At 37.1% G+C, this 22,935-nt stretch overlaps 1 protein-coding gene across 2 annotated transcripts in view; it reads right to left on the reverse strand.

Moving 5' to 3' along the window:
• The window catches only part of SLC5A12 (solute carrier family 5 member 12), a 38,501-nt gene extending 18,791 nt beyond the window's left edge, over positions 1 to 19,710 (reverse strand). The window contains exons 1-8 of one of the 2 annotated variants that reach the window (XR_016018777.1): positions 19,055 to 19,710; positions 13,094 to 13,159; positions 11,809 to 11,860; positions 10,859 to 10,926; positions 6,196 to 6,350; positions 5,935 to 6,075; positions 3,591 to 3,720; positions 2,561 to 2,649 (exon numbers count right to left, since the gene is read on the reverse strand). Coding sequence is in view for 1 of the 2 variants with exons in the window: in XM_019749184.3 (XP_019604743.3) it covers positions 2,561 to 2,649; positions 3,591 to 3,720; positions 5,935 to 6,075; positions 6,196 to 6,350; positions 10,859 to 10,926; positions 11,809 to 11,860; positions 13,094 to 13,159; positions 19,055 to 19,393 (1,040 nt within the window). In the remaining variant the exon portion in view is untranslated. The remainder of the gene's footprint in view (positions 1 to 2,560; positions 2,650 to 3,590; positions 3,721 to 5,934; positions 6,076 to 6,195; positions 6,351 to 10,858; positions 10,927 to 11,808; positions 11,861 to 13,093; positions 13,160 to 19,054) is intronic. The other variant, XM_019749184.3, reaches the window with a different exon arrangement.
• Positions 19,711 to 22,935: the final 3,225 nt, after the last annotated feature.

Here is a 22,935-nt window from a genome sequence, read left to right on the forward strand (position 1 = left end):
AAAAAATTATCAAAATAAATTGTCATTTTACAAAACAAAGAAATACAAATGGTCAAGGAAAGTAGGGAAAGATAGCCAATCCCACTTAAGATCAAGGCAATTCATATGTAAATTAGCCGCCATTCTTTAACTAGGAGCCTGGCAAGTTTAACAGTTTCAATAGTAACAGTAGTGTGGGGAAAGAGGCACTATAGTTTTCTTTTCAGTGTATAAAATGGAACAAATGTTTGGAGGTCAATTTAGCAATGTCCATGAAAAGTTTAAATGAATATGATTTTGACACAGTAATTCCAGTTCTTGGAATGTAGCCTACATACATCCTTGCACATTTTCACAGAGATATACAATGTAGTGTGCTAAGGACTGAATGTTTGTGTCCCAACAAAACTCATATGTTGAAGCCTAACTCCAATGAATGGTATTTGGAGTTGGGGTTTTTGGGATGGGAATAGGGAATGAGGCTGGAGCCCTCACTAATGGGATCAGTGACTTTATAAAGGAGACCCCAGAGAGCTCAGCCATCCCTTCTACCACGTGAGGATACAGCAAGAAGACAGCCATGTTTGAACCAGAAAGTAGGTCCTCATCAGACCCTGAATTGCCAGTGCCTGGACCTTAGACTTCTTAGCCTTGAGATCTGTGAGAATATATTTCCATTGTTTATAAACCACCCAGTCTATGATATTCTGTTATAGAAGCACGGATGGACTAAGACATAAACATTGTTAGTTATGCCTTACATTAGACTGGTCAATTAAATTATAGCAGATCCTTGTACACCTGAAATCTATGTAACTTTACTAACAATTATGGCCCCAATAAACTTTAATTTGAATAAATAAATAAATAAATAAATAAATAAATAAATAAATAAATAAATAATAGCAGATCCAAAAAATAAGGTATGGAAGATTTCTGAATTATATTAACTTAAAGAAATGAACAGTATATACACCATGATATTTTTTCTGTGCTAAAAGTTCTATATGTTTACAGAAGCAAAGACGTTTTCTGGTTTATTAACAAGAAATTAGTAAGAGTGGTTAATTTTGTGGGTGAGAAAAGGGATTTGAGGAATAAGATATAACGTTTTTACTTTTATCCTCTGGTACTGTTAGAATTTTGACCCTGATCCCTTTCCTATGTTAAAATTGGCCTTTGACCAATCCTGTAATTGATTCTTTTCAACTGAGCTCCAGGAAGAGAAGTAAGGTTTTTCCCACCATCTGCGTCTCTGATTCGTAAAGGCAGAGGGACTGGCTTAAAGGAAAGTAATGATATTATCTTAATATGTTCGTTCATTGCTCTCAACTGTTGCCCCTACCCTTCTCCAAGTCATGGTCATCTCTCACCATAGATCAAGACAAATGTCTCCTAACTATTCACTAACTTTCACCTCTTAGGCTTTTATCATAGTCCCTTCCCTACGCAGAAGGCTGTCTTCACTGGTATGGCACCACTCACTCCCTTGCTTCAAACTTTCTAATGCCTTCCCGTTTAATTTGAAATGCAAACTCTTTGCAATTTCATGAAGTCTCTTCATGGCCTGATGCCTGCCCATCTCTTCAAACTCATCCCCATCTGCTCTCCTCCCATTCTTTGTGCTTCTACTCTTTGTTCCTAAAATATCCCATAGAGTTTCCCTCCTGGGGGCCTTGGAATTTGCTCTCCATCCTGCCTATAAAGGTTCCTGCCTGTGCTCTTCACATAGCCAACTTCTTTGCATCCTTTAGATCTCAACACAAATGTCACCTACTCCAAGAAGAGGTCCCTAAAGACCTTATATAAAGTAGAACCCACAGGCCTCACCAATCTCTAGGATATCATCGGTGGTTTCCTTTATACTATTTGTCATTATCAAATGATACCTTGTTTAGTTTGTTTACCTCTACATTATCCATCTTCCATGTCAATTAGAATGCAAACTCTGTATGAGGGCAAAGCTATGTCAGTCTGGTTCTCTGCAGCACACCCACTCCCACCAACTGTGCCTAGCATAATAGAAACCTCCTAAAATGTTTTTCAGAATAAATGTATGCATAATTTTGTATTTAGAATAATGTCTACATGTGAGGGATAGAAGGTATCAGCTGCCTGAGTGTGCTATTGAAAATGGGAAGAATGGATTGCAAAGGGTGGATGCAGAGCTATAAGGCTTCTAAATGATAAATGCCACCAGAGCGAGCTGCCTTGTGTGAAGCTGATGTGAAATCATGGGGCAGTTGGCATCAGACAGGTAGAGAACATAAACAGAGCGGTCTAGTGTAGAGGCAGACCTAGGCTTACCTGCTGCCTCTGCTGTTTACTATGTCACCATGGGTAAATTATCTACCTTGCTAAATTTACTTTTCTTATCTATAAACTGAAGATAATATGAGCCAAGTTTCAGGTTCATATACAGTGTGACAACTAATGAGCACACAGAAACAAAGCATTCAGCCAGGCAGCTGATGCACAGTAAGTACTCAGTAAGTACTGACGATTACTACCCCCACCACCCTTCCTCCTCCTCCTCCTCATCACCACTGTCATCACAGCAGCGTTGTGTCCGTATACTAACCTCAGAGTTCCACTGAAGGCACAAGCCACAAAGAGGCCAGGCAGTCCAGGCATCGTGGCAAATATCTCCATGACGAAGTACGGCATCAGCTGCACAGGAGGCAAAAGAGGGTAGGGTTAGTGGTTTCATCAGAAGAGGGTAGGGTTAGTGGTTTCATCAGCAGTGTCTGAAAGGTGGGAATACAGCTTTTTAACAAAAGGAGGTGTAAAAAATAAATAAATATATAAACAAACAATAGGGGAGTTTGCATGGTTGTTAGATGTTAGATACTAGCAAATGAGGTTATGAACATTCCAATCCAAGGACCTGAGGTCCAGCTATAAGGGAGGTGGAGGGTAGGAAAGAGACAGGGAGTGTTAGGAAAAAATGTTGGATAAACTTCAGAAGGTTCAGAAACTTTTAAACTTTTTCTTTTGTTTGCAATGTATGCTATTTTCTTGCCTGTTTATCCTTAAAGTTAGCAATTAAACCCTAAAAACAAATGGTGAAACTAGGTCTTCAGGGAATAGAGATGTTATGGTTTTTCTAGTCTATAGCCACATTTGCAGGAAAAAAAGCTCCCATAGGACAGGGTGAGACAGTAGAAAATGTAGAAGAAGAGAAGGGAGATGACTGTTCCTCTTGAGCATATTCCCCATATGTAGTTTTTAAGAGTGTGTTTCATGTAGTGTAACAGGGTGATGTTGTTTAAGCTACGATGAGAAGACATGAGCAGAAGCATTATAGAAACAGGGGTCATTTTGTTCAATTTGAGATGAAAGCATCATTAACCAACCTTCAGCCTTGCCCTAGCGCCAGGGCTTGTCTTCAATGGCAAGCTGAGGTACCTTCTTCGTTACATGTTAACTCCCTTATAGTAAAATCTAACGTGTGGTGATATTACCCAAGAGGAGAGGAAAGAAATCAAGTCTTTGGGGTATGGACAGTGGCTAGAGGTACAGGCAGAAAAGAGAAAGACCCCACATTACCTATCAATGGCCAGAAGCATGCTCATTTCAGCCATCCCTACAGGCCCCAAGGGATCATGTACCTGATCCGGTGCTGAGATGATGCCAGAAGTCCAAGGGTCACAGTTTTTGAAGTAGGCGTACATGATTAAGCCAGAGAAGACAGCACACACCAAAATGATCCAGAGACCCAACAAGTTAAAGTACAAGGCTCTAGAAAAGAACACATGGGTCTGTCTATTGATAGCCTCTGTGCTATGTTACAGTATGGGAGGTCATCACCAAAGACTCAAGATAAAGGATTTTGGCCTTTTGCTATAAAATACAATTCTACAGTCTTCAAGAATCATTGCATTTTATACCTTTCGCTTTTTTTTTTTCCTGGTTGGAAACATTATATTCTTAGACCGATTACGCAATGTGAGTGAAGTAGATTTTTAATGGATTTTCTTTTGAAATCAGGAGTTTTTCTGCAAAGCCTCAATGTGTAGTGTGAGAGCTATTTTCTTAGAAGAAATTTCACATCACAATCACTCATATTATATAACTTCAAGTAATGTTCTCTCCATTCAATTCATGAACCTGTCAAAAAGCCAGCATCTTTTCTTTTAGAGGGATGAGGAGCTAAATGTAGACACAGACAAATTTTAAAAATATTCACTTTGGAGATTAGTTCAGATGAAATTTAAGTTGATTTTTTTTTAAGACGATAGAAAGTATGAAAAACCTAAGGTCATTTTACCCATATTCTTTGGAGCAATTATTTTTATTCTACAACACACAGATATGCTTAATTCCAATTTGAGTGTTTTTCCAGTAACCTACGGTTTTGTATTCATTACTGTCCTTTGAAAGTCAAAATGTTACTCATTTTCTTAATCTCAGGGAGAATTTGAAAGTATACTGGCTTTACATTGGTCTAAGAGAATAAATAATCTCATTCTGGAGATAGTTACAGAGGGGCAAGAAAGCAACGCAGGCCATTTTCTTGGATCCAGTCATTGTTTGGAGGGAAACAGATACATCCGCGTTCAATTATGAGGACATATATTCATTTCAAAGTCCCCTAAAACCGGTACGTACAGGTGTATCTGACTTTCAAAAAAACCCTTAAAACAAAGTATTCATTTATAAAGCAAATACATTAAATAATTATCCCGTTTATAAGTTTTTATTTTACATGATTTACATTAGAAAAGAATCTTATCTCAGAGGTTACTTCCTTGGGAGTGTTCTAATAATGCTTATCTTTAACTTTTATTTGTTTTTGTTTATAGGGGCTTGAATTAGAGATAGCCTTTTGGGAATACAATTGATACATAAAGTGATCAATTCCTACGCATTGCATTGGTTTTACTCTTGCTATCATTCCATTCAAGCAAAGTCTATTCAGCTATTTGATAAAGTGATGGTCATACGTATGGGTTTGTTAATATTATTTATTGCAATAGAATATAAATATGTTACCAGGGAACTGATAGAATACTAGATAATGATTTCACTTCTTCCTTCTGATGTGTGTGAAGCATATAAAGTAATGTATTCTCTTTCAGAATTCAAGTTACAAAATGGCGAACTATGTCCAGGCAATTATCTCTTATATTCAGCCTAAATAAGAAACTGTGCATTGAAAGTATTTTAAAATCAGTTGAAGAAATATCCATAGTGACTGTTTCTCACTCTAAGAAAAATTGACAGTATCCTGACAAGTCAGGGGAGGCTGGCACTTTGGACAGCAGCAATGAGGATGAAATGCCCATTTTACACACAATTCTGGTTTATTTCTACCAGTTTCGTGAAAGAATGCATACTTTTCATTTGTCCGCATCCTAAAGTGTGGATGACTTGCTGGGCTTGGAAAAGACTAGACAAGCTGTGGGCCTGCTGGAGTCCTTCAGAGTAAGCAGGCCTGGCAAAGCTATTGTGGCAGGAGTTGGAGCGGCCTAAAGCTCCATTGTGACCTGCCTCATGACCTTGGGGTTTCTTAGTTTTAAATCTCTCCTTGGAAATTTTAAAGGCATATCCATCCAAAGAAAAACAGTACTTGAAGAAACCACATGCTGAATCAAATAAGTGATGAGGGTCATCTCATCACAGAAACTATAAGAAATATGTGCTATTCATCTCTGCATCACTACCCACAGCATGTAATTTAACCTAGTGATTTCTCCAAAAATGGAGGCAGCAAATGATGGAGAGCAAAGGCAGACTGAGATAAGTTCAAACCCCAGCTCTACCATTCTGTTGCTGAGATGGGAGTAGTAATTCCTGCCTCAAAATATAGTTGGAAAGGTAAATTAATCTTTCTGTTTCTGTTTTTCTTACACACACACACACACACACACACACACATGCATTAGGAAGCATATAATAAGTATCCAATAAGGGCAGAGAAAACACAGAGATGTCTCTTTATTAATAACTTACAGTTTGGCATGCTTTTCTGTTTTGCAAGAAATACATCGCTGGATGGTTGACTGATTAACTCCATAGATCCCGAGCCACGTAAAAGTTCCTCCCACTGAGATTGTCCAAAATGTGTGCCTCCTGAGAGGATCTACATCAAAGCTACAAAGCAGAGAGAAGTGAGTGAACAAAGATATTCCTTTGATGCCCAGATGTAATTTGGGGTGATGAGGTCACACAGCTAAATCTTTATACAACATGAAGAAGTGGCATTGGGCATACTCAAATATAGTCAGTCGAGATCCGTTTGTTGACTGCTCTAAGACATTGTGAAATCCACCAGCTTGGGCTGATCCTTGAATGAGAACCGTTAAGAAGCCCACAATCATGACAACCATCTGAAACGCATCTGTCCACACCACTGCTTTTAATCCGCCCTGAAATGGAGAGAATAGATGTAAATTCTTAAATCTGAAGCCTGGAATTCTTCCAGTTCTACACAACCTGCCTGCTAATGGGATCTATGTTTTTCCTCCCTCTCTCCCTCCTTTCCTTTCTTCCTTCCTTTTTTCCTTTCTATTCCTTCCTCCCTCCCGCCCTTTTTTCCTCCCTCCCTCCCTCCCTCCCTCCCTCCCTTTCTTCCCACTTTCCTTCCTTCCTTCCTTCCTTCCTTCCTTCCTTCCTTCCTTCCTTCCTTCCTTCCTTCCTTCCTTCCTTCCTTCCCGTCTTCCTTTTTTTTCAGTACGGTTGCTGAACACCTTTTATGTGCCAAGTGCTATGTGAAGCATGTCAATAAAATTGTAAACGAAAGAGACAGATTTATTGCTTAACTTCAGAGTTTATAATCTAGAGGGAGAAGCATATACTAGACAACAATATAGATATTTACTTAAAATTGTGGAAAATTCTATTAAGAAAGACAGGGTACTATTGGAGCATATAGCAGGTAGTCCTGACCTCGTCTTGAGAAAGTGGCATTTGAGCTAAGCTCAGAAGAATGAGTAGTAATTTACCAGGTACAGAGGACAGAGAAGAAAGGGGAGCAGCATGCATGAAGGAACGAGAAGCATGGCTACCTGAAGAAATAAAAGAAGCTAGATTATACGGATTGAAGATTATATAGATAGAGTACCTAAAGGGAGGTTTCTGAATTTGCTAGAGGCCAGAACACACTGATTTTGACAAAGCTATGTAAATTATTTCTCAAGAGCAATAGAGAACTTTAGAGAGATTTATATGATGAAAGATATTGTTTATTTCACAGTAGTTTCAGCAGTGGTTGTGTGGGCAATGGATTGCAAGGATCACAGAAGAAAAAGAGTTGAGAGAACAGCTCAGAGTTTATTTCAGTCATCCATGTGCAAAATGACAGCAGTTTGAGGTAGGGTAGAGATAGAAAGAAGTCGGTGGATTTGAAAGGTATTTAGGAGGTAAAATCAACATAGCTTGTGATTAATTGAATACATGTTATGAGGAAGCTAGGGAACTGAGGATAATCACCCAGGTCTAGCTTGGATAACTTGACTTCTTTTTGTAAAACTATTGACAGTGAATGAAGTTTGGAAAACTAAGATTGGAGAATACTTCCAGAGAAGAAAAGAACTAGGAAGCGATGATAGATTCTAGATTTTCATGGAAAAAGGGGTTTTAAGAGCTGAAAGATGGTCACATATTGAAGTGAGCAAAGGAGAGTTTCAGGAGGATGGATCTAAGAGAATACAGGATAGTGTGATTGGGCCAGAGGCTACAGCTGTGGTTATTAAACATGGCTCCTCTTTAGAGTCACCTGGGGAATTAGAAAACAAACAAGCAAACAAAACAATATCTGAGCCCTATCACCAGAGAGTCTGAATAAGTTGAGGTCTGGGGTAAGACCCAGATATCAGTGTTTTGTGAAAGTTACACAAGTGATTTCAATGAACAGTTACGGCTGAGAACACGTGGACAAGAAGAAAAGAAGAAAGAAAGAAAGAGGCTGCTAGAATCCCTTAGGACCATGGTGAAGGTGGAATGAGGAAACTGGTAAAGATTAAATGAAGAGATATATTTAAAAGTGCTTTGAAAATGAATAGCACTATGAGAATAAAAGGACATGGTATTTTTAACATGAATAATAGAATTATTTTCCTCAGTTACTCCTCCAGAGTGTCAAAGTCTTCTGTGAAAAGATGACAGCCTTCATCTTCATCTTGAGAAGAAAGATGATATTGGGGCTGTCCCAGCATTTTTTTTAATTAAAATCAAAACTCAATAAAAAAAAAAGACATTAAATTCCTGTCAGAGACATTGTATTTGTATATTCTGTTCAAATCCTGATTTGAGAAATAATCAATTTCTTACTTCCCACCTCACAAATAGTGGCATTTTGACTTTCCTTTAAAGACAATAAGCCTTCCAAATATCAACATCGTATTTTAGTAATATAAAGACTAAATGTCAAAGACCTCAGTTTTCAGAGACTACGTCACATTAGGTGTGCAAAAACAAGCATAAACCTGAACTTCACCTAGACATGCTGCAAGAGAACAAACCACTTTGTCAAATGCTCATTGAAAGACAGATTATAGCCATACAAACTGCTCTGACTCTGACCACTTCATACAGTAAGACAACCCCCCACACACACCACTGATCTATAACCCTGATTGTGCCCTGACTGTCACTTAAATATTTAATCAGTCTGTGTTGTTTTGGATCTAATGCTTACTTCACTAGACTGCAAACCCCTGGATGGCAGAATCACTTCTTATTTTTTTACATCTCCTCGACTGGTTATCTTAGGCTGTGCATCCACAGGACTCTCAGTGCAAAAGGACTGCAACATGAGCAAAAGTGTTAGATAAATAAGCCACCACTTTGGTGTGACACTGAAGCTTCTGACCTGGCTAGAGAGAGGAGAAATGGAACACAGGTGCAAAGAGAAGAGATTAGATGCATGGATTTATTCACATAATGAAAGCTTTCCAACACAAGGCTAAGAAGTTTACACTTTGTCCTATAAGTAATTGGAAGCCAAAAGAGAATTAGGTCAGTCAAATGACATGAAGAAAAATAGATTGTTTTAAGAAGATGAGTCCGACAGAGACATGCAGAAGAGAAAAACACTGAAACCAATTAAGAGGTAATAAATTTGGTTCATTTTAGCTTATTGTGATTATTAAAATATCCGGACTTGTTTCTGACATCTTACTTTTTGGTTTCTATTTGTTCTACTTCCTCTAGGCTTTTTTTCTCTTTTCTTCTCTTGCTTAAATCAACTGAGGTTTTGTTTTGTTTTAATTCTATTTTCCTCTTTGACCAGTTTATTTAAATGGGTTCCTTTGAAATTTTGCCATGAAAATATTAATTTAGAGTCTAAATTTAAGAAAAGTCAATTCAAAGATTATAAAATCTTTATGTCTGATTATTCTCTTCCTGATTGTACATTATGTTGTTGTAGCATTAAGAGTTATTCCTTTTCTTAATCCCAAAATTACATATAATAATAACAATTATTATATTTTATATTATGAATTATCATATATAACATATAACTCAATATTATATAAATTATACTATGCTATAAATTTATTAATATTATTATCATTAAGCACCAAAAATTGTATTGACCAGATTACTAAATGTTGATTATTTTATTATCTTATCATTACTTCTTCCATCTAAAACTGGATAATTTTTCTTCTTCCCACAGCACTTCCTCTAGGTTTTTTTCAAGAGAAGATATACTAGTGGTAAATTATCTTGGTTCTTGACAGTCAGCTCCTGAAACAGTTTTGCTGAATACACAATTATAGGTTGACAATTGTTTTATTTCAACACTTTGAAGATGTGATTCCACTGTTTCTGGCTTCCATTATTGTTGCTAAGAAGTCTGCTTTTACTGTCCCTAGCAATGCACCTAATTTATCATTCTATGGGCAGGTAACTCAGAACAACTAATCTGTCAGATAAGGCCAGATGCTTAAGGAGCAGGAGCCTATTTTTAGCCTAGGGAGATGTGTGTCTGGAATAGAATGGTATGGTAGTGAGAATGGAATGGAAACAAATTAAGATAAAACTTTGTGGGGCAAACAAACAGTGGGGTTTCCAAGTAGGAAAAAAGAGAATCAAGGACATTTTTAAATTGTTTATTATCATGACATATGTTAAAAGAGTATGTTGAATGCACATGATGCCAAAATACACATATGGTCTGCTATATGATAATATATCAAGTACTTCACTTTTGTCTATAGCGGAGGAAAGAAAATCCAACTCTCTGGGAACCATTGCCACATTCTTAACTGGTTACTTACAGCCTCCGTATATGGTGCCGATAATTCAGAAGAATAAAGATTCCCATTGCAGGACATGCCAAATAATAGGTGCTCAGTGAATGTTTGTTGAACTAAACTAATTGTAACAAGTATATAAATATATTGCTAATAACACCTAGGTTCCTTGATTAAAAACTGAGCATGTGTAAAGACAAATGTTAAACGTAATCTAAGCTTATCCATAAATAAGAGACAAAAAAGCAATCTGTGGAACGCTCAGGTTTATAAAATACCAGCCATCCTTGATCAATCATACATGAGTTTTGTATTTCTCAACCAGTAGACAGTGGTTTATAATCACTATTAATGAGCTTTTTTTTTTTTCTCAGAAGTTGCATTTGGTCACCTAATCCTCTGATCAAGGAGATAATCTTTCATTAAATCTTCTCTTAGCTGTGGCTTTCTCGAATGAGCTCAGAACCTAAATTCCACTAATGGTTGATACTAAAAATAATTTTAAATAAAACAACAGCACCTATCTCAGGAAACTGTAACAGATAAGCCAGCATACTTCTATTTAATTTTGGAATAGCAATTTCTGCTATATTTAGATGCCCTGTTTTTGGAGATTTGCCCTTACCCCATATTAGGAGATAGTGCTAAATCCTTTTTCACAGCTAGATACATACCAGAGTGCAGTAGAATGTGCAAACAATTCCTGTTGCAAACACAGAGCCCCAGAGATCAAACCCAGTCACTACAAAAGGAGAAAAAGGTATTTAAAAAAAAGTTTATTTGACAAAAGTAAAAGAACAAGCTTTACAAGGAAAAAGTCACAATACTTTTGTCAGTGTTCTTTGTGAGAAAATGAAAATCAAATTAGAGTTTTCTCTTATTAAATTTTCTCACCTCTGATAATAATTATTTCATTATATTATTATACCTCAACCCAGACCATGAATTTCATGTTAGAAGCCAAATTTTTCCTCCTAAAACTCTGGAGCTCCCAAACTTTACATCAGTTATTTGTATTTGTTTTTTTTCTTAACAAAGTTAGTCTGAGTACTTTGAAACCAATTAAACATCAGCCATGAACTGATATTTCTCAATATAAGTAGATAGCATGATTAAATTAAATATTGAAGACTTGCAATATTATAGGAATCATTATGAAATTTATTTCACTTTTATTTTCTTTTTGTTTCCAGGTTTCTATTCTCTCAAAAGGGTCAAGTATAAATCTTGAAATAATTACTACAAGCACCTTTTATTATTGTACTTGAATTATCTACTTTATGAAATCACTAAGAAATCCCATATATTACAGGTGACCTTACTTAGAGGTTGTGCATATACAATACCAAAACTGCCATCATTAGTGATTAAAAAACCAGCCAAACAAACAACAATCAAGCTGGGTGTTTCAAACCACGTGGGCAAAATCAAATAACTGATTGTTTGCAATACTTTCAATGTTCAATTTTCAGAGCTTTATGTTGTGTCTCCTACAGTAATTCAGAACACCCTAAACACAAGAATGTCTCCCCCAGATGCTTTATGTATATTTCTCAAGGTGAGAATGTAGCCCCTTCATCCCCCCAAAAATGGTGGAATATATCCAAGAATGTGGATAACTCACCTTGATTGAGCGCCAAAGCAGGAGCATACACCACCACCCCTGTGTAGAGAATCTGGTGGAGAAATCAGAATTAGGTGAATAGTGAGAAAAGTGACAGGAAAAGAAAGCTGCCTAGGAGGTTCTTTATGGAACTTAGAGATGCATTTCCTTCAATGTGTTCATCAAACATTTCATTCCCAGCCACTCTAATTTTGAATTTGTTGACCACCGTAACTATAGTTTGCAGCAGGCATATAAGCATTAGATGGACGAAGGGGTTTGGAGTTTAAAATGGTTGTAAATTTTGCGATTTTATGGCCAGATTTGGTATATTTAAGAAGGATAGAAAAATAAGCTTCAAATTAAGTTTTTGATTCACCCTCCCTCTACTCCTCTTTTTCCATGCACATGTCACAATGACACAAATACATTTTTAGCAGTTTGGCGAAATACAGATTTTAGAGTGGAGATCAAAGGCATCTGTGAGGAGAAAGTACTATGCAGAGAATACTAACAACACGGGTGATCAAAACAATGAGTATACCTTCTAACTTCCAGAATTACAACCACTACATTGATAGAAGTGGGTGCAGTCGCATTTTATTTCAATTGGAATTTCATCACTTAGAGATTCATGTAAAGGTTTTAAAAGGCAAATACCTATGGACAGGTTTTCCTCCTTTTCTCTCTCAAATCCTTCAATCAGTGAGTGTGAGTTTTGATTAAAAAGTGGGAAGAAGTTTACCTTTTAGCAGAAAGCACTTCAGGAGTCATAGGAAACACACTAATGGTGTGCCACAGGCAACCTTGAGACGACATGAGGACACCCCAGAGCTTGGGACGTAGGAGAGGAGTACAGAAGGGGGAAGTGGGAGTATTGGTTTGGAATAATTGCCTTAAAATGATTTTCAGCAAAACGGGTATTTCTGGTTCAACTCAGTTAATTAGTGAGAGAAAAAGAAAGAAAGAAAGAAAGAAAGAAAAATCAGTTAACAGGCCATTTAATATCTTCATACCCAAAGTGACTTGTACCGTTTAAATAAGAGTTGAAATAAATTTTCAAAATGTTTTCCTCCCTTTGCGATTTATGATATACATTGGTTTCTTATTATTTGTCCATATATATATATGGGGTGTGTGCAATATCCAACTCTTGATGTAATCACATATCTCAAAAGTACAATCCTTGGAAGAAAGTACTTTCTTAGTATTAAGTCTCTCCTTTAACCGAGTTAACTACTCCCTGAAATAAATCCGTATCTCATCACCCCACATTTCCACATCGGCCACAGTCCTTTACCCTTACCGTCTGCACAATGTAGATGACTGTTGCTGCATAGCGAACTGGTTTGTTGAATCGTAGTTGTAAATACTAGAAAGAACAGAGAGAACATGTAGAGTCAGCAAGTTTTACATAAGAGCTGCTAAGGTTCTTATTTTCTTGATATTTCTTTGGGTTTAGTGCTTTGGCCTTAAAATGTGATTTTATGCTCTATATACTTGGGAGAACAGGACAAAACTATGGATTGTTTAAAGTCAAAAATATATTAAAGCTCAATTCTAGCTCAAGTTTCTCATGATGGTCAGAGAAGATAAATGGGTTACGCGAATAAAAATGCAGGTCTTCTGGCTTCCTACCCAGGGATCTTCCTACTGGACATGCTAAAGCCATAGTTTCCCTTTATATCCCCACACCCCCCAAATTGACTTCAGTCCTTCATTTCACCTTTCCCACATTACTGCTGTAGCTCCCTAATTGATCTCCCAAATGCCAGTTCTTCCCACTCATTCCATCAACCACACATCACCCACATTTGTTCTCCTAAACAGAACTCTGATCATGTCACTCTTTATCTCAAAATCTTCACTATTACTCCATCATTGACATAAAGTGCACATTCCAGGTGTGATATTCTAAACCCTCTACTGTCTGATCCATGTTCTTCCTATCTTAAGTCAAACTAGAGACAGTATGGAGAAAAAGATACATGAAAGAAAGAAAAAAGCTGGATCAGAAGTAAGACTCCTTGAATTCTAGTTTGAACTTTGCCACTATCTTACTCTTTAATCTAAGCCTGTTTCTCATCCATGAAACAAGGGAGACTATTTCAACAGCATAATTCTACATCTGAAAGAATATATTCACTCATTCTTTCAGTGTATTCACTCACTCATTCAGTGGTATCACTATAGTCAAAAATAATATGAAGTTTCAACAGAAACGTTGCATGCTTCTGGTCTTCACAGGTAACATTGACCATCATTACGTCTGATATTTTCAAAACCCCAAACCTGATCTAGTCACATTCTTTTCCATCTTAAGGAACAGCAAGCCCTCTTTTCATGTTGGTTCAATCCCAAATAACATGATGCCCTCTTTACTCTTCTCTTTCTCTCACTGCCCACATCCAGTTTATAAAATAATCCCGGTGATCACCTCCCACTTTCAAAACACATCCACGTTCATCAACTTCTCTGTTGCCACTCTGATACCATCATGTCCTACCTAGCAATAGCTTCCTAACTAGATCCCTTAGCATCAAAACCCTACAAACATTCTCAATATCCAACTAGTGTCATGCTCAAAATACAAATCAGATCACGTCGTTCCTCTGCCCAAACACTGTAAGGGCCCATCTCACAGAGAGTAAAAGCCAGTCCTTACAATGACCTAAAAGGCTTCCTAACACTGTTTCAGACCTTATAAGACCCTACATGTCCATTTCCCAACAAACATTTTGTAACACTATTTACTATGCTAAAAAATAATATTCAATAATGATATACCTGCACATCTAATTTCTCAAAATTTAAATATAACTACTACAATACCACAAATGTAATTTAAAGAAGAATTAAAAGGAAAGTAATTTACCAAACCAAAAACAAAAGTAATCTGTAATGCTTAAAACCACAATAAAAGAAGAAAGAGAGAAGTGGTACCTTGTGCATTATTACAATGAAAAAGTTTGGATTAAAGAGAAGTAAGTGATTCAGAAACCATTTAGTTTAAGAAGTCCAAGGAAAATGAGACAGCAGGTAGACACCAGCCTCTAAAGTAGTGTTAAGAGTAAATAATAACAGACTGGATTTATTAGTGTATGATAAGAGAAATAAGGAAATAACGTTAACAGAAGTGGAGACAACATGATGAGACGAATTATGAACTGTCCAAGTGGAGATAATAAAAATAAATGATATTGCAAATGAGCTGAGCCTAATTTATAATTTGAGTGTGAGAACAAGTCCTTATGTTTTAGCAGGGGACAGGATAGAGTGATAAAGTAGCACAGATGGCATATCTTAGTCTTGAAATCCCACTGAATACAAAGCATTTAAATCAGTTGCCCATTGCTGTAGAATACATACCACAAAACTCATGGGCTTAAAAGTCAAGGATTTATTATTTCTCATAATTTTGAAGATTGGCTGGGTGATTCCTCTACTTGCTTCCCCAGAATTCTTGTTTGGTTGCAATCAACTGGAAGATCAGCTGGGTGAGAAGGTCCAAAATGGCCTCACTAGCACATCTGGTTGTTGATGTTGGCTGTTGGCTAGGATGCCTTGTTTTCCTCTATGTTTCTACTTATGCTCCAGAAGCTAGCCCAACTGGACCAGCTACCTGACATGGCGGTATCAGGACAGCATTCTAGGAGAGAATGGCTGAAGCTATGAGCCTCCTGAGGCTTAGGTTCCACACATCACTGTTGCCACGTTCTGTTGCCCAAAACACATCACAAGCCCAATTCAGAGTCAAGGGGTGGGGAAACAGATTCTACTTCTTTCAGTCTTTAGTACTTAAAAAGACCCTGGAAAGAATATGGATAGGCAACAGGGAATGATGAATGAACAAAGAAACATAAATTCAAGCTTCAATAGAGAGACTAAGTTGTGGTATAAATTTGGAGACACTATAAAAAAAAACAATAATATAAAATTTATGTAGCATTTACCAGGCTGTTAAAAGTATTTGCATATAATATCTCATTTACTCCTCATAGACATCCTTTGAGATAGGTTTTGTATTATGACTATTTTACATATGTCAAAATCAGATGCAGAGGAGTTAAGTAATTTTGCCAAAGGTATACAGCTAGCAAGTGGCAGAGCTAGCATTCAAAGCCCAAATAGAGTCTATAGTCTATGCTTTTAACTTTTGTCACACTGCCAATTCTTATAAAGCAAGAGGCAATCTAAAAAATATCTCCATATGTACTTTTCATAATCTTGATTTTTTATTAGTAGGATATGAAAAAATTAAAAGTAGATAGAGGAGGCAACAAAGTTTGTAAACTAAATTCACATATTATAATGCCGTCCTAAAGGCATTCTGTTATATAGATATATTTTAAAACAAGAGGCAATTAGCTTCTTCAACCCATGTGTGTCCCATGAAGACCCTGTTATTATAAATGTTTTTCTACATCTGAGCTAATTTAGTAATTACAAGGAGTCTCAAATCTCTTCAGTTACATGTTTGCAGTTGGTTTAATGTAGTAACTGAACCACTTGACTGAAACCAGTTACAGCCAAGTAGGTATTAAGCAGCACATATGGAATAGATGGATTGCATAGTAAATTTTTTAATAATTTCAAGACAATGTTTTTATTTCATTTTAATTTGGGAAAAATATACGAATTTATAGTGTGTATATAACTTCTTATTTTAAAAAGTTAACATTACTAAGTGGCAAACTACTGCAAATTTTATTTGCAGTAGGTGTTGAGCATGAGGACAGTCAAAAATTATTAAACCCACAGTACAATTACTCATTATATAGCTGTGTCCTACACAGTGCAAAATATCTGGTGCCCCTGCCCCTGCTTCCTAAATTCCAGCAGTGCCCCCCAATCATTGTGACAATCAAATTGCCCACAAATATCCACAGCACTCCCTCTGTCTGACAGCACACCCACTGGAAATGGTACCCTGTATAATTGGGCTTTCCCACCTCTTTGATCCCATCTGTCACATCTATCCTTGACTCACTCTTCTCCAAGCACATGGATACCTTTGCTTTCTTTCAAACATGCCAATTACACTCTGTTAGGGCCTTTGCTCCTGTGGCTACTTCAGCCTGGGATGTTCTTCCCTCATATGGCGTAATCTCTTGCTTTCTCCAGGTCTCCTCTTAACTGCCTTATTATCACTGAAGCCTGACTTAGCCACTCTGTGTGAATTCTTGACATTCTCCACCCACACCAGCACTCCTTCTCTCTACCTTATCCTATTTACTTTTTCTCTATTGTATTTGTATTTAGTAAGACAGGCTAGCATAGTGATTCAGCATATGACTCTAAAGCTAGACTGATCAGGTTGGGAAAATTGCCAATTGTTAGCTGTGTGACATTGAGCAAATTGCTTTACTCTATGTGCCTCAGTTTCCTAGTCTGTTAAATGGGGCTGATAATGATAGTACCCATCATAAAGATTATTTTAAGGCCCAATGGGTTACTACATGTGAAGTACTTAGAGCAGTACTCCACACACTTTAAGCAGCATACACATTTCTGTTGTATACTATACTTACTGACTACCCTTCTCTGCCTCAAAGTAAGCTCCATGAGGACAGCGATTTGGTCCAGTGTTTTATCTCCGGGGCCTAGAAGTGTGCCTAGAACACAGTAGATGCTTAATGAATATCTATTGAAGGGACAGTTAATGGTAAAAATGATTTTTCACATTTGGGTATTTTTTTTTATAATTATAAAGCTGTTTCACACTTAACTAAACCTTCATGAAAGAGGGAAGTTATTATTTTCTGTGTGAAAACTGGAGCTGATAAATGTTAAGTTTCACAACGTTATCCTGCTGTTAAGCAATGAATTTTCAAATTGAACTTGCATTTTCTGACTCTATAATCTCTCTCTCTCTCTCTCTCTCAATCTCTCTCTCTCCTCCAGTTACTTAGGCAATTCTTTTTAAACTGTTAGCAATGCCTTTGGGATTCAAATTTAATAGGTGAATGGAAAAACCTAGAATATATTTATATTTTAGATGTACACTAATGAACAACGGGGATATGTGTACATATATTTTAAGACTCAGCATATATTTAATCATTTTTCTCTTGAATCTCTATCCCAGGTAGTAGCTGTTGTTTGACCCAATCCTTGATTACATTCCTTCGGGGGAGGTTGCATATTTAAGGAATGATAATCTGTGGAATCATAAGTTCTAAAACCTGCCAGAAAATATTCATTTGCCTGAATGCCTTTTGAAATCTAGAGTAATTCTTTATAATCATTTAGCTTACAGATTAAAAACAAAGAAACAGGTCCAGTAAGAGTCCTTTTTTATGACTTAGTAGTAGGGATGATGTTGGATAAGAAAAATAAACATCTTTTTCATAGAAACTGATTAATAATCACATGCAAAATCATATTTTAATGTGATATTTTTCTTGAGAATTGTAGCAAAGTCAAAACACTGCTGAAACATTTTTCAAATACTTGAAAATATTTCAAAATACTGAAACTTTTTTGTCTCATTAAAATATTCCCCATGTTTGTATCATTTAGCAATTCCTTCCCATTAAAATGTTTTCTAGTGTTTCAAAAACATCATCATTTACCCATTAAAAATTGGAGCATAGTAGTAATTTGTATTAAAGTGCTCAACTCTACTATCTGAGAAAAGAGAGATAAACAAAATGGATTCTCAGTAAGCTTTATCCAGTGTACAATCTTGACTAAGTCATTTATCTGTACTATCTCTGTTTTCTTACCTGGAAAATGACAATATGCATGGTGTATTTCCTGAATGCTTTTCAGAATGATGTTGATATCACAAATAATAAATTCAGCTTTTTTTTTATTGAAAAATATCTTACAAGTTAAGCAATGCATTAGGTGTGTACATACAGGCTCTCATTTATTCATTGAAATAGTCTCATGAGGTTGACATCATTATTTCCATTCTACAGATGAAAGAACAGGTGCACCTATATCCAAGCTTAAGCTTTTCCCAATAATACTGTAATAAAATACTATTTCCCAATAATACTATAAATAAAAAATATAAATAAATATATTATTTATTTAAAAATATAAATAAAAATATTATTTCCCAATAATGTTGTTCTCTTATGATATGTAATTGTCCTGAAAACAAGTGAGTGTTCTTCATTTACCATGTGATATCACCAGGAGGATGTATATTATTAGAGAAAAAAAGCAATAATAATAATAATAATAATAAATTGTTCAAGCGGAGACTAAACGGCAACTCCTCCCAAAGTAAAGAATAAGGGAATACTTGTCTTACCTCATAAGTGCTCGTGATGCCAGATCTGTAGAATACAGGCAGAAAGAGCTCTGATGTGAAGATGATGACAAAAGTATATGCAATGAAGAAGAGCACGAAGGAAGCCCCAAAGCGGTAGACCTCGGAAGGGGCCCCCAGGACAGTGACAGCTGACATGAAGCTGGCTGTCAGAGACAACGCCACGGGGCCAAAGCTCATTTGCCTTCCTCCGACCAGGAACTCCCTTGAAGTCGCCTTTTTTCTCTCCTTAATAGCAAAGAACACCCCAATTCCAGAGGAAATGACAAAGAGGGCTGCAAATACGACATAATCCCAAGTCGCAAAGTTCTTCACCTCCATGCTGAGAAGTATGGCACCAGCAAGAGGCTTTCAACCAGATCTCAGGGAAAAGTTGTTTCCAAAAGCAAAGCTCAGTTCAGCAAATGCTTGGCTGAGAGGAGACTGATTCTGTGAAGAGAATGATGACCACAGGCTTTGTGGATCTCCCGACACCAAGTTGTACTCAGGAATGATCTCAATAGTTGACTACAGAGAGAAATCTAGTATTGGTACCAACAAATGAGAACTTGAAATCTGACCCTAACTAGGAGCTGTCTGTTCCTCTACTCAAGCATATGCCACAGAGAAGGAATTCAGATGTGTTCTGAAATTAATAACCACTGGGGGTGGAATGGACTTGCCAGATAACATGCTCTTTTATCTCTTAGATTTTTTTTTTTTTTAACTTAAGGTTAAACATTACTGGGAAACAGAAGTGATAGAATTAACCACCTCAGCATTTTAAATTAGTGAAATGGAATCTGTAAAATGCAAACACAACCCTCTGTGGTGTCTCTCTCCTGAGTAGGGGAGGGTGGAGGATGTGGACCTGTGATTGCCTGAGGCAGTGGGTTTGGAGGGAAAGGAGACGAGAACTAGGAATCAGGAGACCTTTGCTCAAGTTATCTCAACCTTCAGTGAGCTGTGAGATTGTTGACAAATCATTTCACCTTTCTGAGTTCCATGTGAACCTGGGAATAATGACCTTACAGGATTATCGTAAGTCTTTAAGTTTCTCAGACTTCCTCACCATCTTTTATCTAATCTGTAAAATGAAAGATAATAACATTGACTTATTGGCTATTATTTATGCTTACAGGGGAATACTACTAAACATAACAGTTGATTCTCTCTTGACTCTAGGCCTCAAAAAATGGACTTACCACTAATTAATAAATTGTAGTCCATTCAATTATGGAGTCTTATTTCGGCTCGTTAGACACTCTCTTGATTGTTCTGAAGTACTCTCAGAGAGCCTTTGGTAGGGGAGGACAATTTATCTATGTCATTTATCCTTTCTTCCCATCTCAATTGTTTTTCCCAACCCTACCTCAACAAAGCCTGTCTATCCCATAAGATCTAGTTCATGTCTCCTCTGCTCCATGGAGTCTTTCCTGACTCACATTTCCTGCTCCCCCACCCACACCCAACTCCTCTAGGAAGCAGCCTCCCTTGGTACTCACTTTATACTCTGCAAGTACCCTCACCTGTTTCAAAGAATCTCAGTGTGTATGTCTGATGGCTCTGTGAGTTGGTCAGCTGTTGTAGATGACCAGCTCACTGAAGACACAGACACAAATCCTGATCTGTAGAGCCCAATGAATAGTAGCTATTGTAGAAAATAAGGAAATAATTTTAAAAAGAAAAAGAAAAAAGAATTATCCATAATGCCCAAGGCCAGAAACATTGTCGTGCAGGGCATCTGGCGGGGTCTCAGCTCCCGCTCCCCACATAAGAACGCAGGACACACGGTGAGGCCAAAAAGGAACACCCACGGAGCCATACGTAGGGGAGTCATATCACTATATTCTCGCTGGCGGCATCCGCCTCTCTGCAATCCGCTCTTATTAGCTCAGCCACCATCTTCTTGCTTGCCCCCATTTTTTGCTAGCGTAGCCACAACAGTTATATTAGTGGCCAATGGCTCACTGGTTACAGCTGACGGCCAACTAGCCACAGCTGATGGCCATCCAGTCAGAGTTGATGGCCATTTACTACCTGAGCCAGCACATTTCTACGTGACGCCAAGAGCCTGGAAACTGCTTTCTGGGGCTCTGTCCCCACAAACATTTCCTATCAAACAGAAGAAACTATGTTTGCTTTTGACATCTAAATAATGAAGTAAATCTTTGATTATTTGTTTAGGCTGGATACTGTCTTCATTCCCTACTTTGCTCCATGAATTTGAATTTGAAAGCTTTGGTCGTTGAAATAAGCTTTTAGTTACAAATAAATATGCAAAAACTGCCCTGAGCTGTCTGTGACCTGTTGTTTAGATTCCTCCTGTAAGTTTACAGGAGTTGATGTGATCAGTGTGAACAGAAAAGTAAGTCTTAACCTAAGGCTTTTAATTAATTTTATCGTGAGGTATTCTAATTATTTAACAGGTTTTTTGTAATAGTCTCAGCAGAAAATCAGAACTCTGGCTTAAGAGGCTTGACTACTTTATGCTTTAATATTAACACGATCTAAGTGTTAATATTAAATCCACAAGTCATGTAAACAACTTGTACAAGTCAGGTGAATATTAATTCAAAACACTATTATTACATCGGTGATGTTCTAAGGTTAAATACCAATAGCTTGTAGCTATTGACTTGATGAGTACTGCTGGTTTTAATTAACCTTTGTCAAGCAACAGTATTATCTATATGATTTCCACTAGTCTTGGGTTTCAAAACAGTAAGGAAGCAGAGCAGCTAAATTTACAATGTGAAGGAAACTTCATGCCTCTCATGCTAATGTATTCCTTGTTTCTGACATTTTGCTGATTGTAAGGCACAGCATCAATGTATTAATTTAATTATCAGTTACAGTCTATATTTCTACCCTTTGAGGAAACGGTATAAAAGAGAGGCTTTGGTAGTATTCCATGTCTTCAAACTCTCTTTGTCTTTTCCATTAAAACTCACTCTGTGCAAGGTTTATGCTGATTATAAGGCATAGCACCAATTTATTAATAACTTTTCAGGGGAAACAAAAGAACCAATGCAGTTAACGGCTACATCAACTAGAAGGTCTGATCTGATACCAGAACTATTAACTATGAGGAGAAGAAGGGAAAACGTGCTTCTTTGATGTGACGAAACCCCAATAATCCATGCACCCTCTTGTAGGTGCCTCAAATGCTGCTATTCAGACTTTATTCCTTTAGTGCAATACTGAGACCCTTGTTAGATTGTAAACTTCATCACCTGCCCCACACACACACACACACACACACACACACACACACACACACACACTCCTAACAAGGCCCCATTATCCAATTACCCACCTGCCTAATAAGTAAGATTTGTGATTGTTATCGATAACAGTCTTTAGTGTAAAATAGCTCTGCACCTTGCATGGACCAAGTTATAACGGGAAAGAGGAAGAGAGTTTGAGAACATTGGATGCTACCAAAGGGGGGACAGGGTAAATAACTGGAAATATAGGGCATTCAAAAAAAAAAAAAAAAGAGAGAGAGAGAGAGAGACGATTATTGCAATGTTGCTAATAGCAGACTATGCACACCATGTTTATTTTGGCCTGGGACAGAAAGGAAGAAAATACACACGGACAGGCCTTGGCCATTCTGAGACTGCACTATCGCTAGAATACCTTCTTCCCTCATCTGTTCTGAAAGCCAGTGGGAATATGAGTAGAGTAGTGGGATACAATGGCTGTTATTTTGTTTTGTTTTTTATTTTAAAGGCAGTGGAAAGATCAGAACTGTGCCTCAGAAAGAGTAAGCTGGTCTAATAATTTTACATGACTATTTTTTTTTAATTCAGTGTACATTAACAAGCATGGCTCAAAGAACTTAGCACAATGTGCGTAAACTGCTTACATTCCGTAGT

The sequence above is a fragment of the Rhinolophus sinicus genome, chromosome 14, assembly GCF_057876585.1.
Source record: "Rhinolophus sinicus isolate RSI-liver-muscle chromosome 14, RSI-T2T, whole genome shotgun sequence".
Taxonomy (NCBI): Eukaryota; Metazoa; Chordata; class Mammalia; order Chiroptera; family Rhinolophidae; genus Rhinolophus; species Rhinolophus sinicus.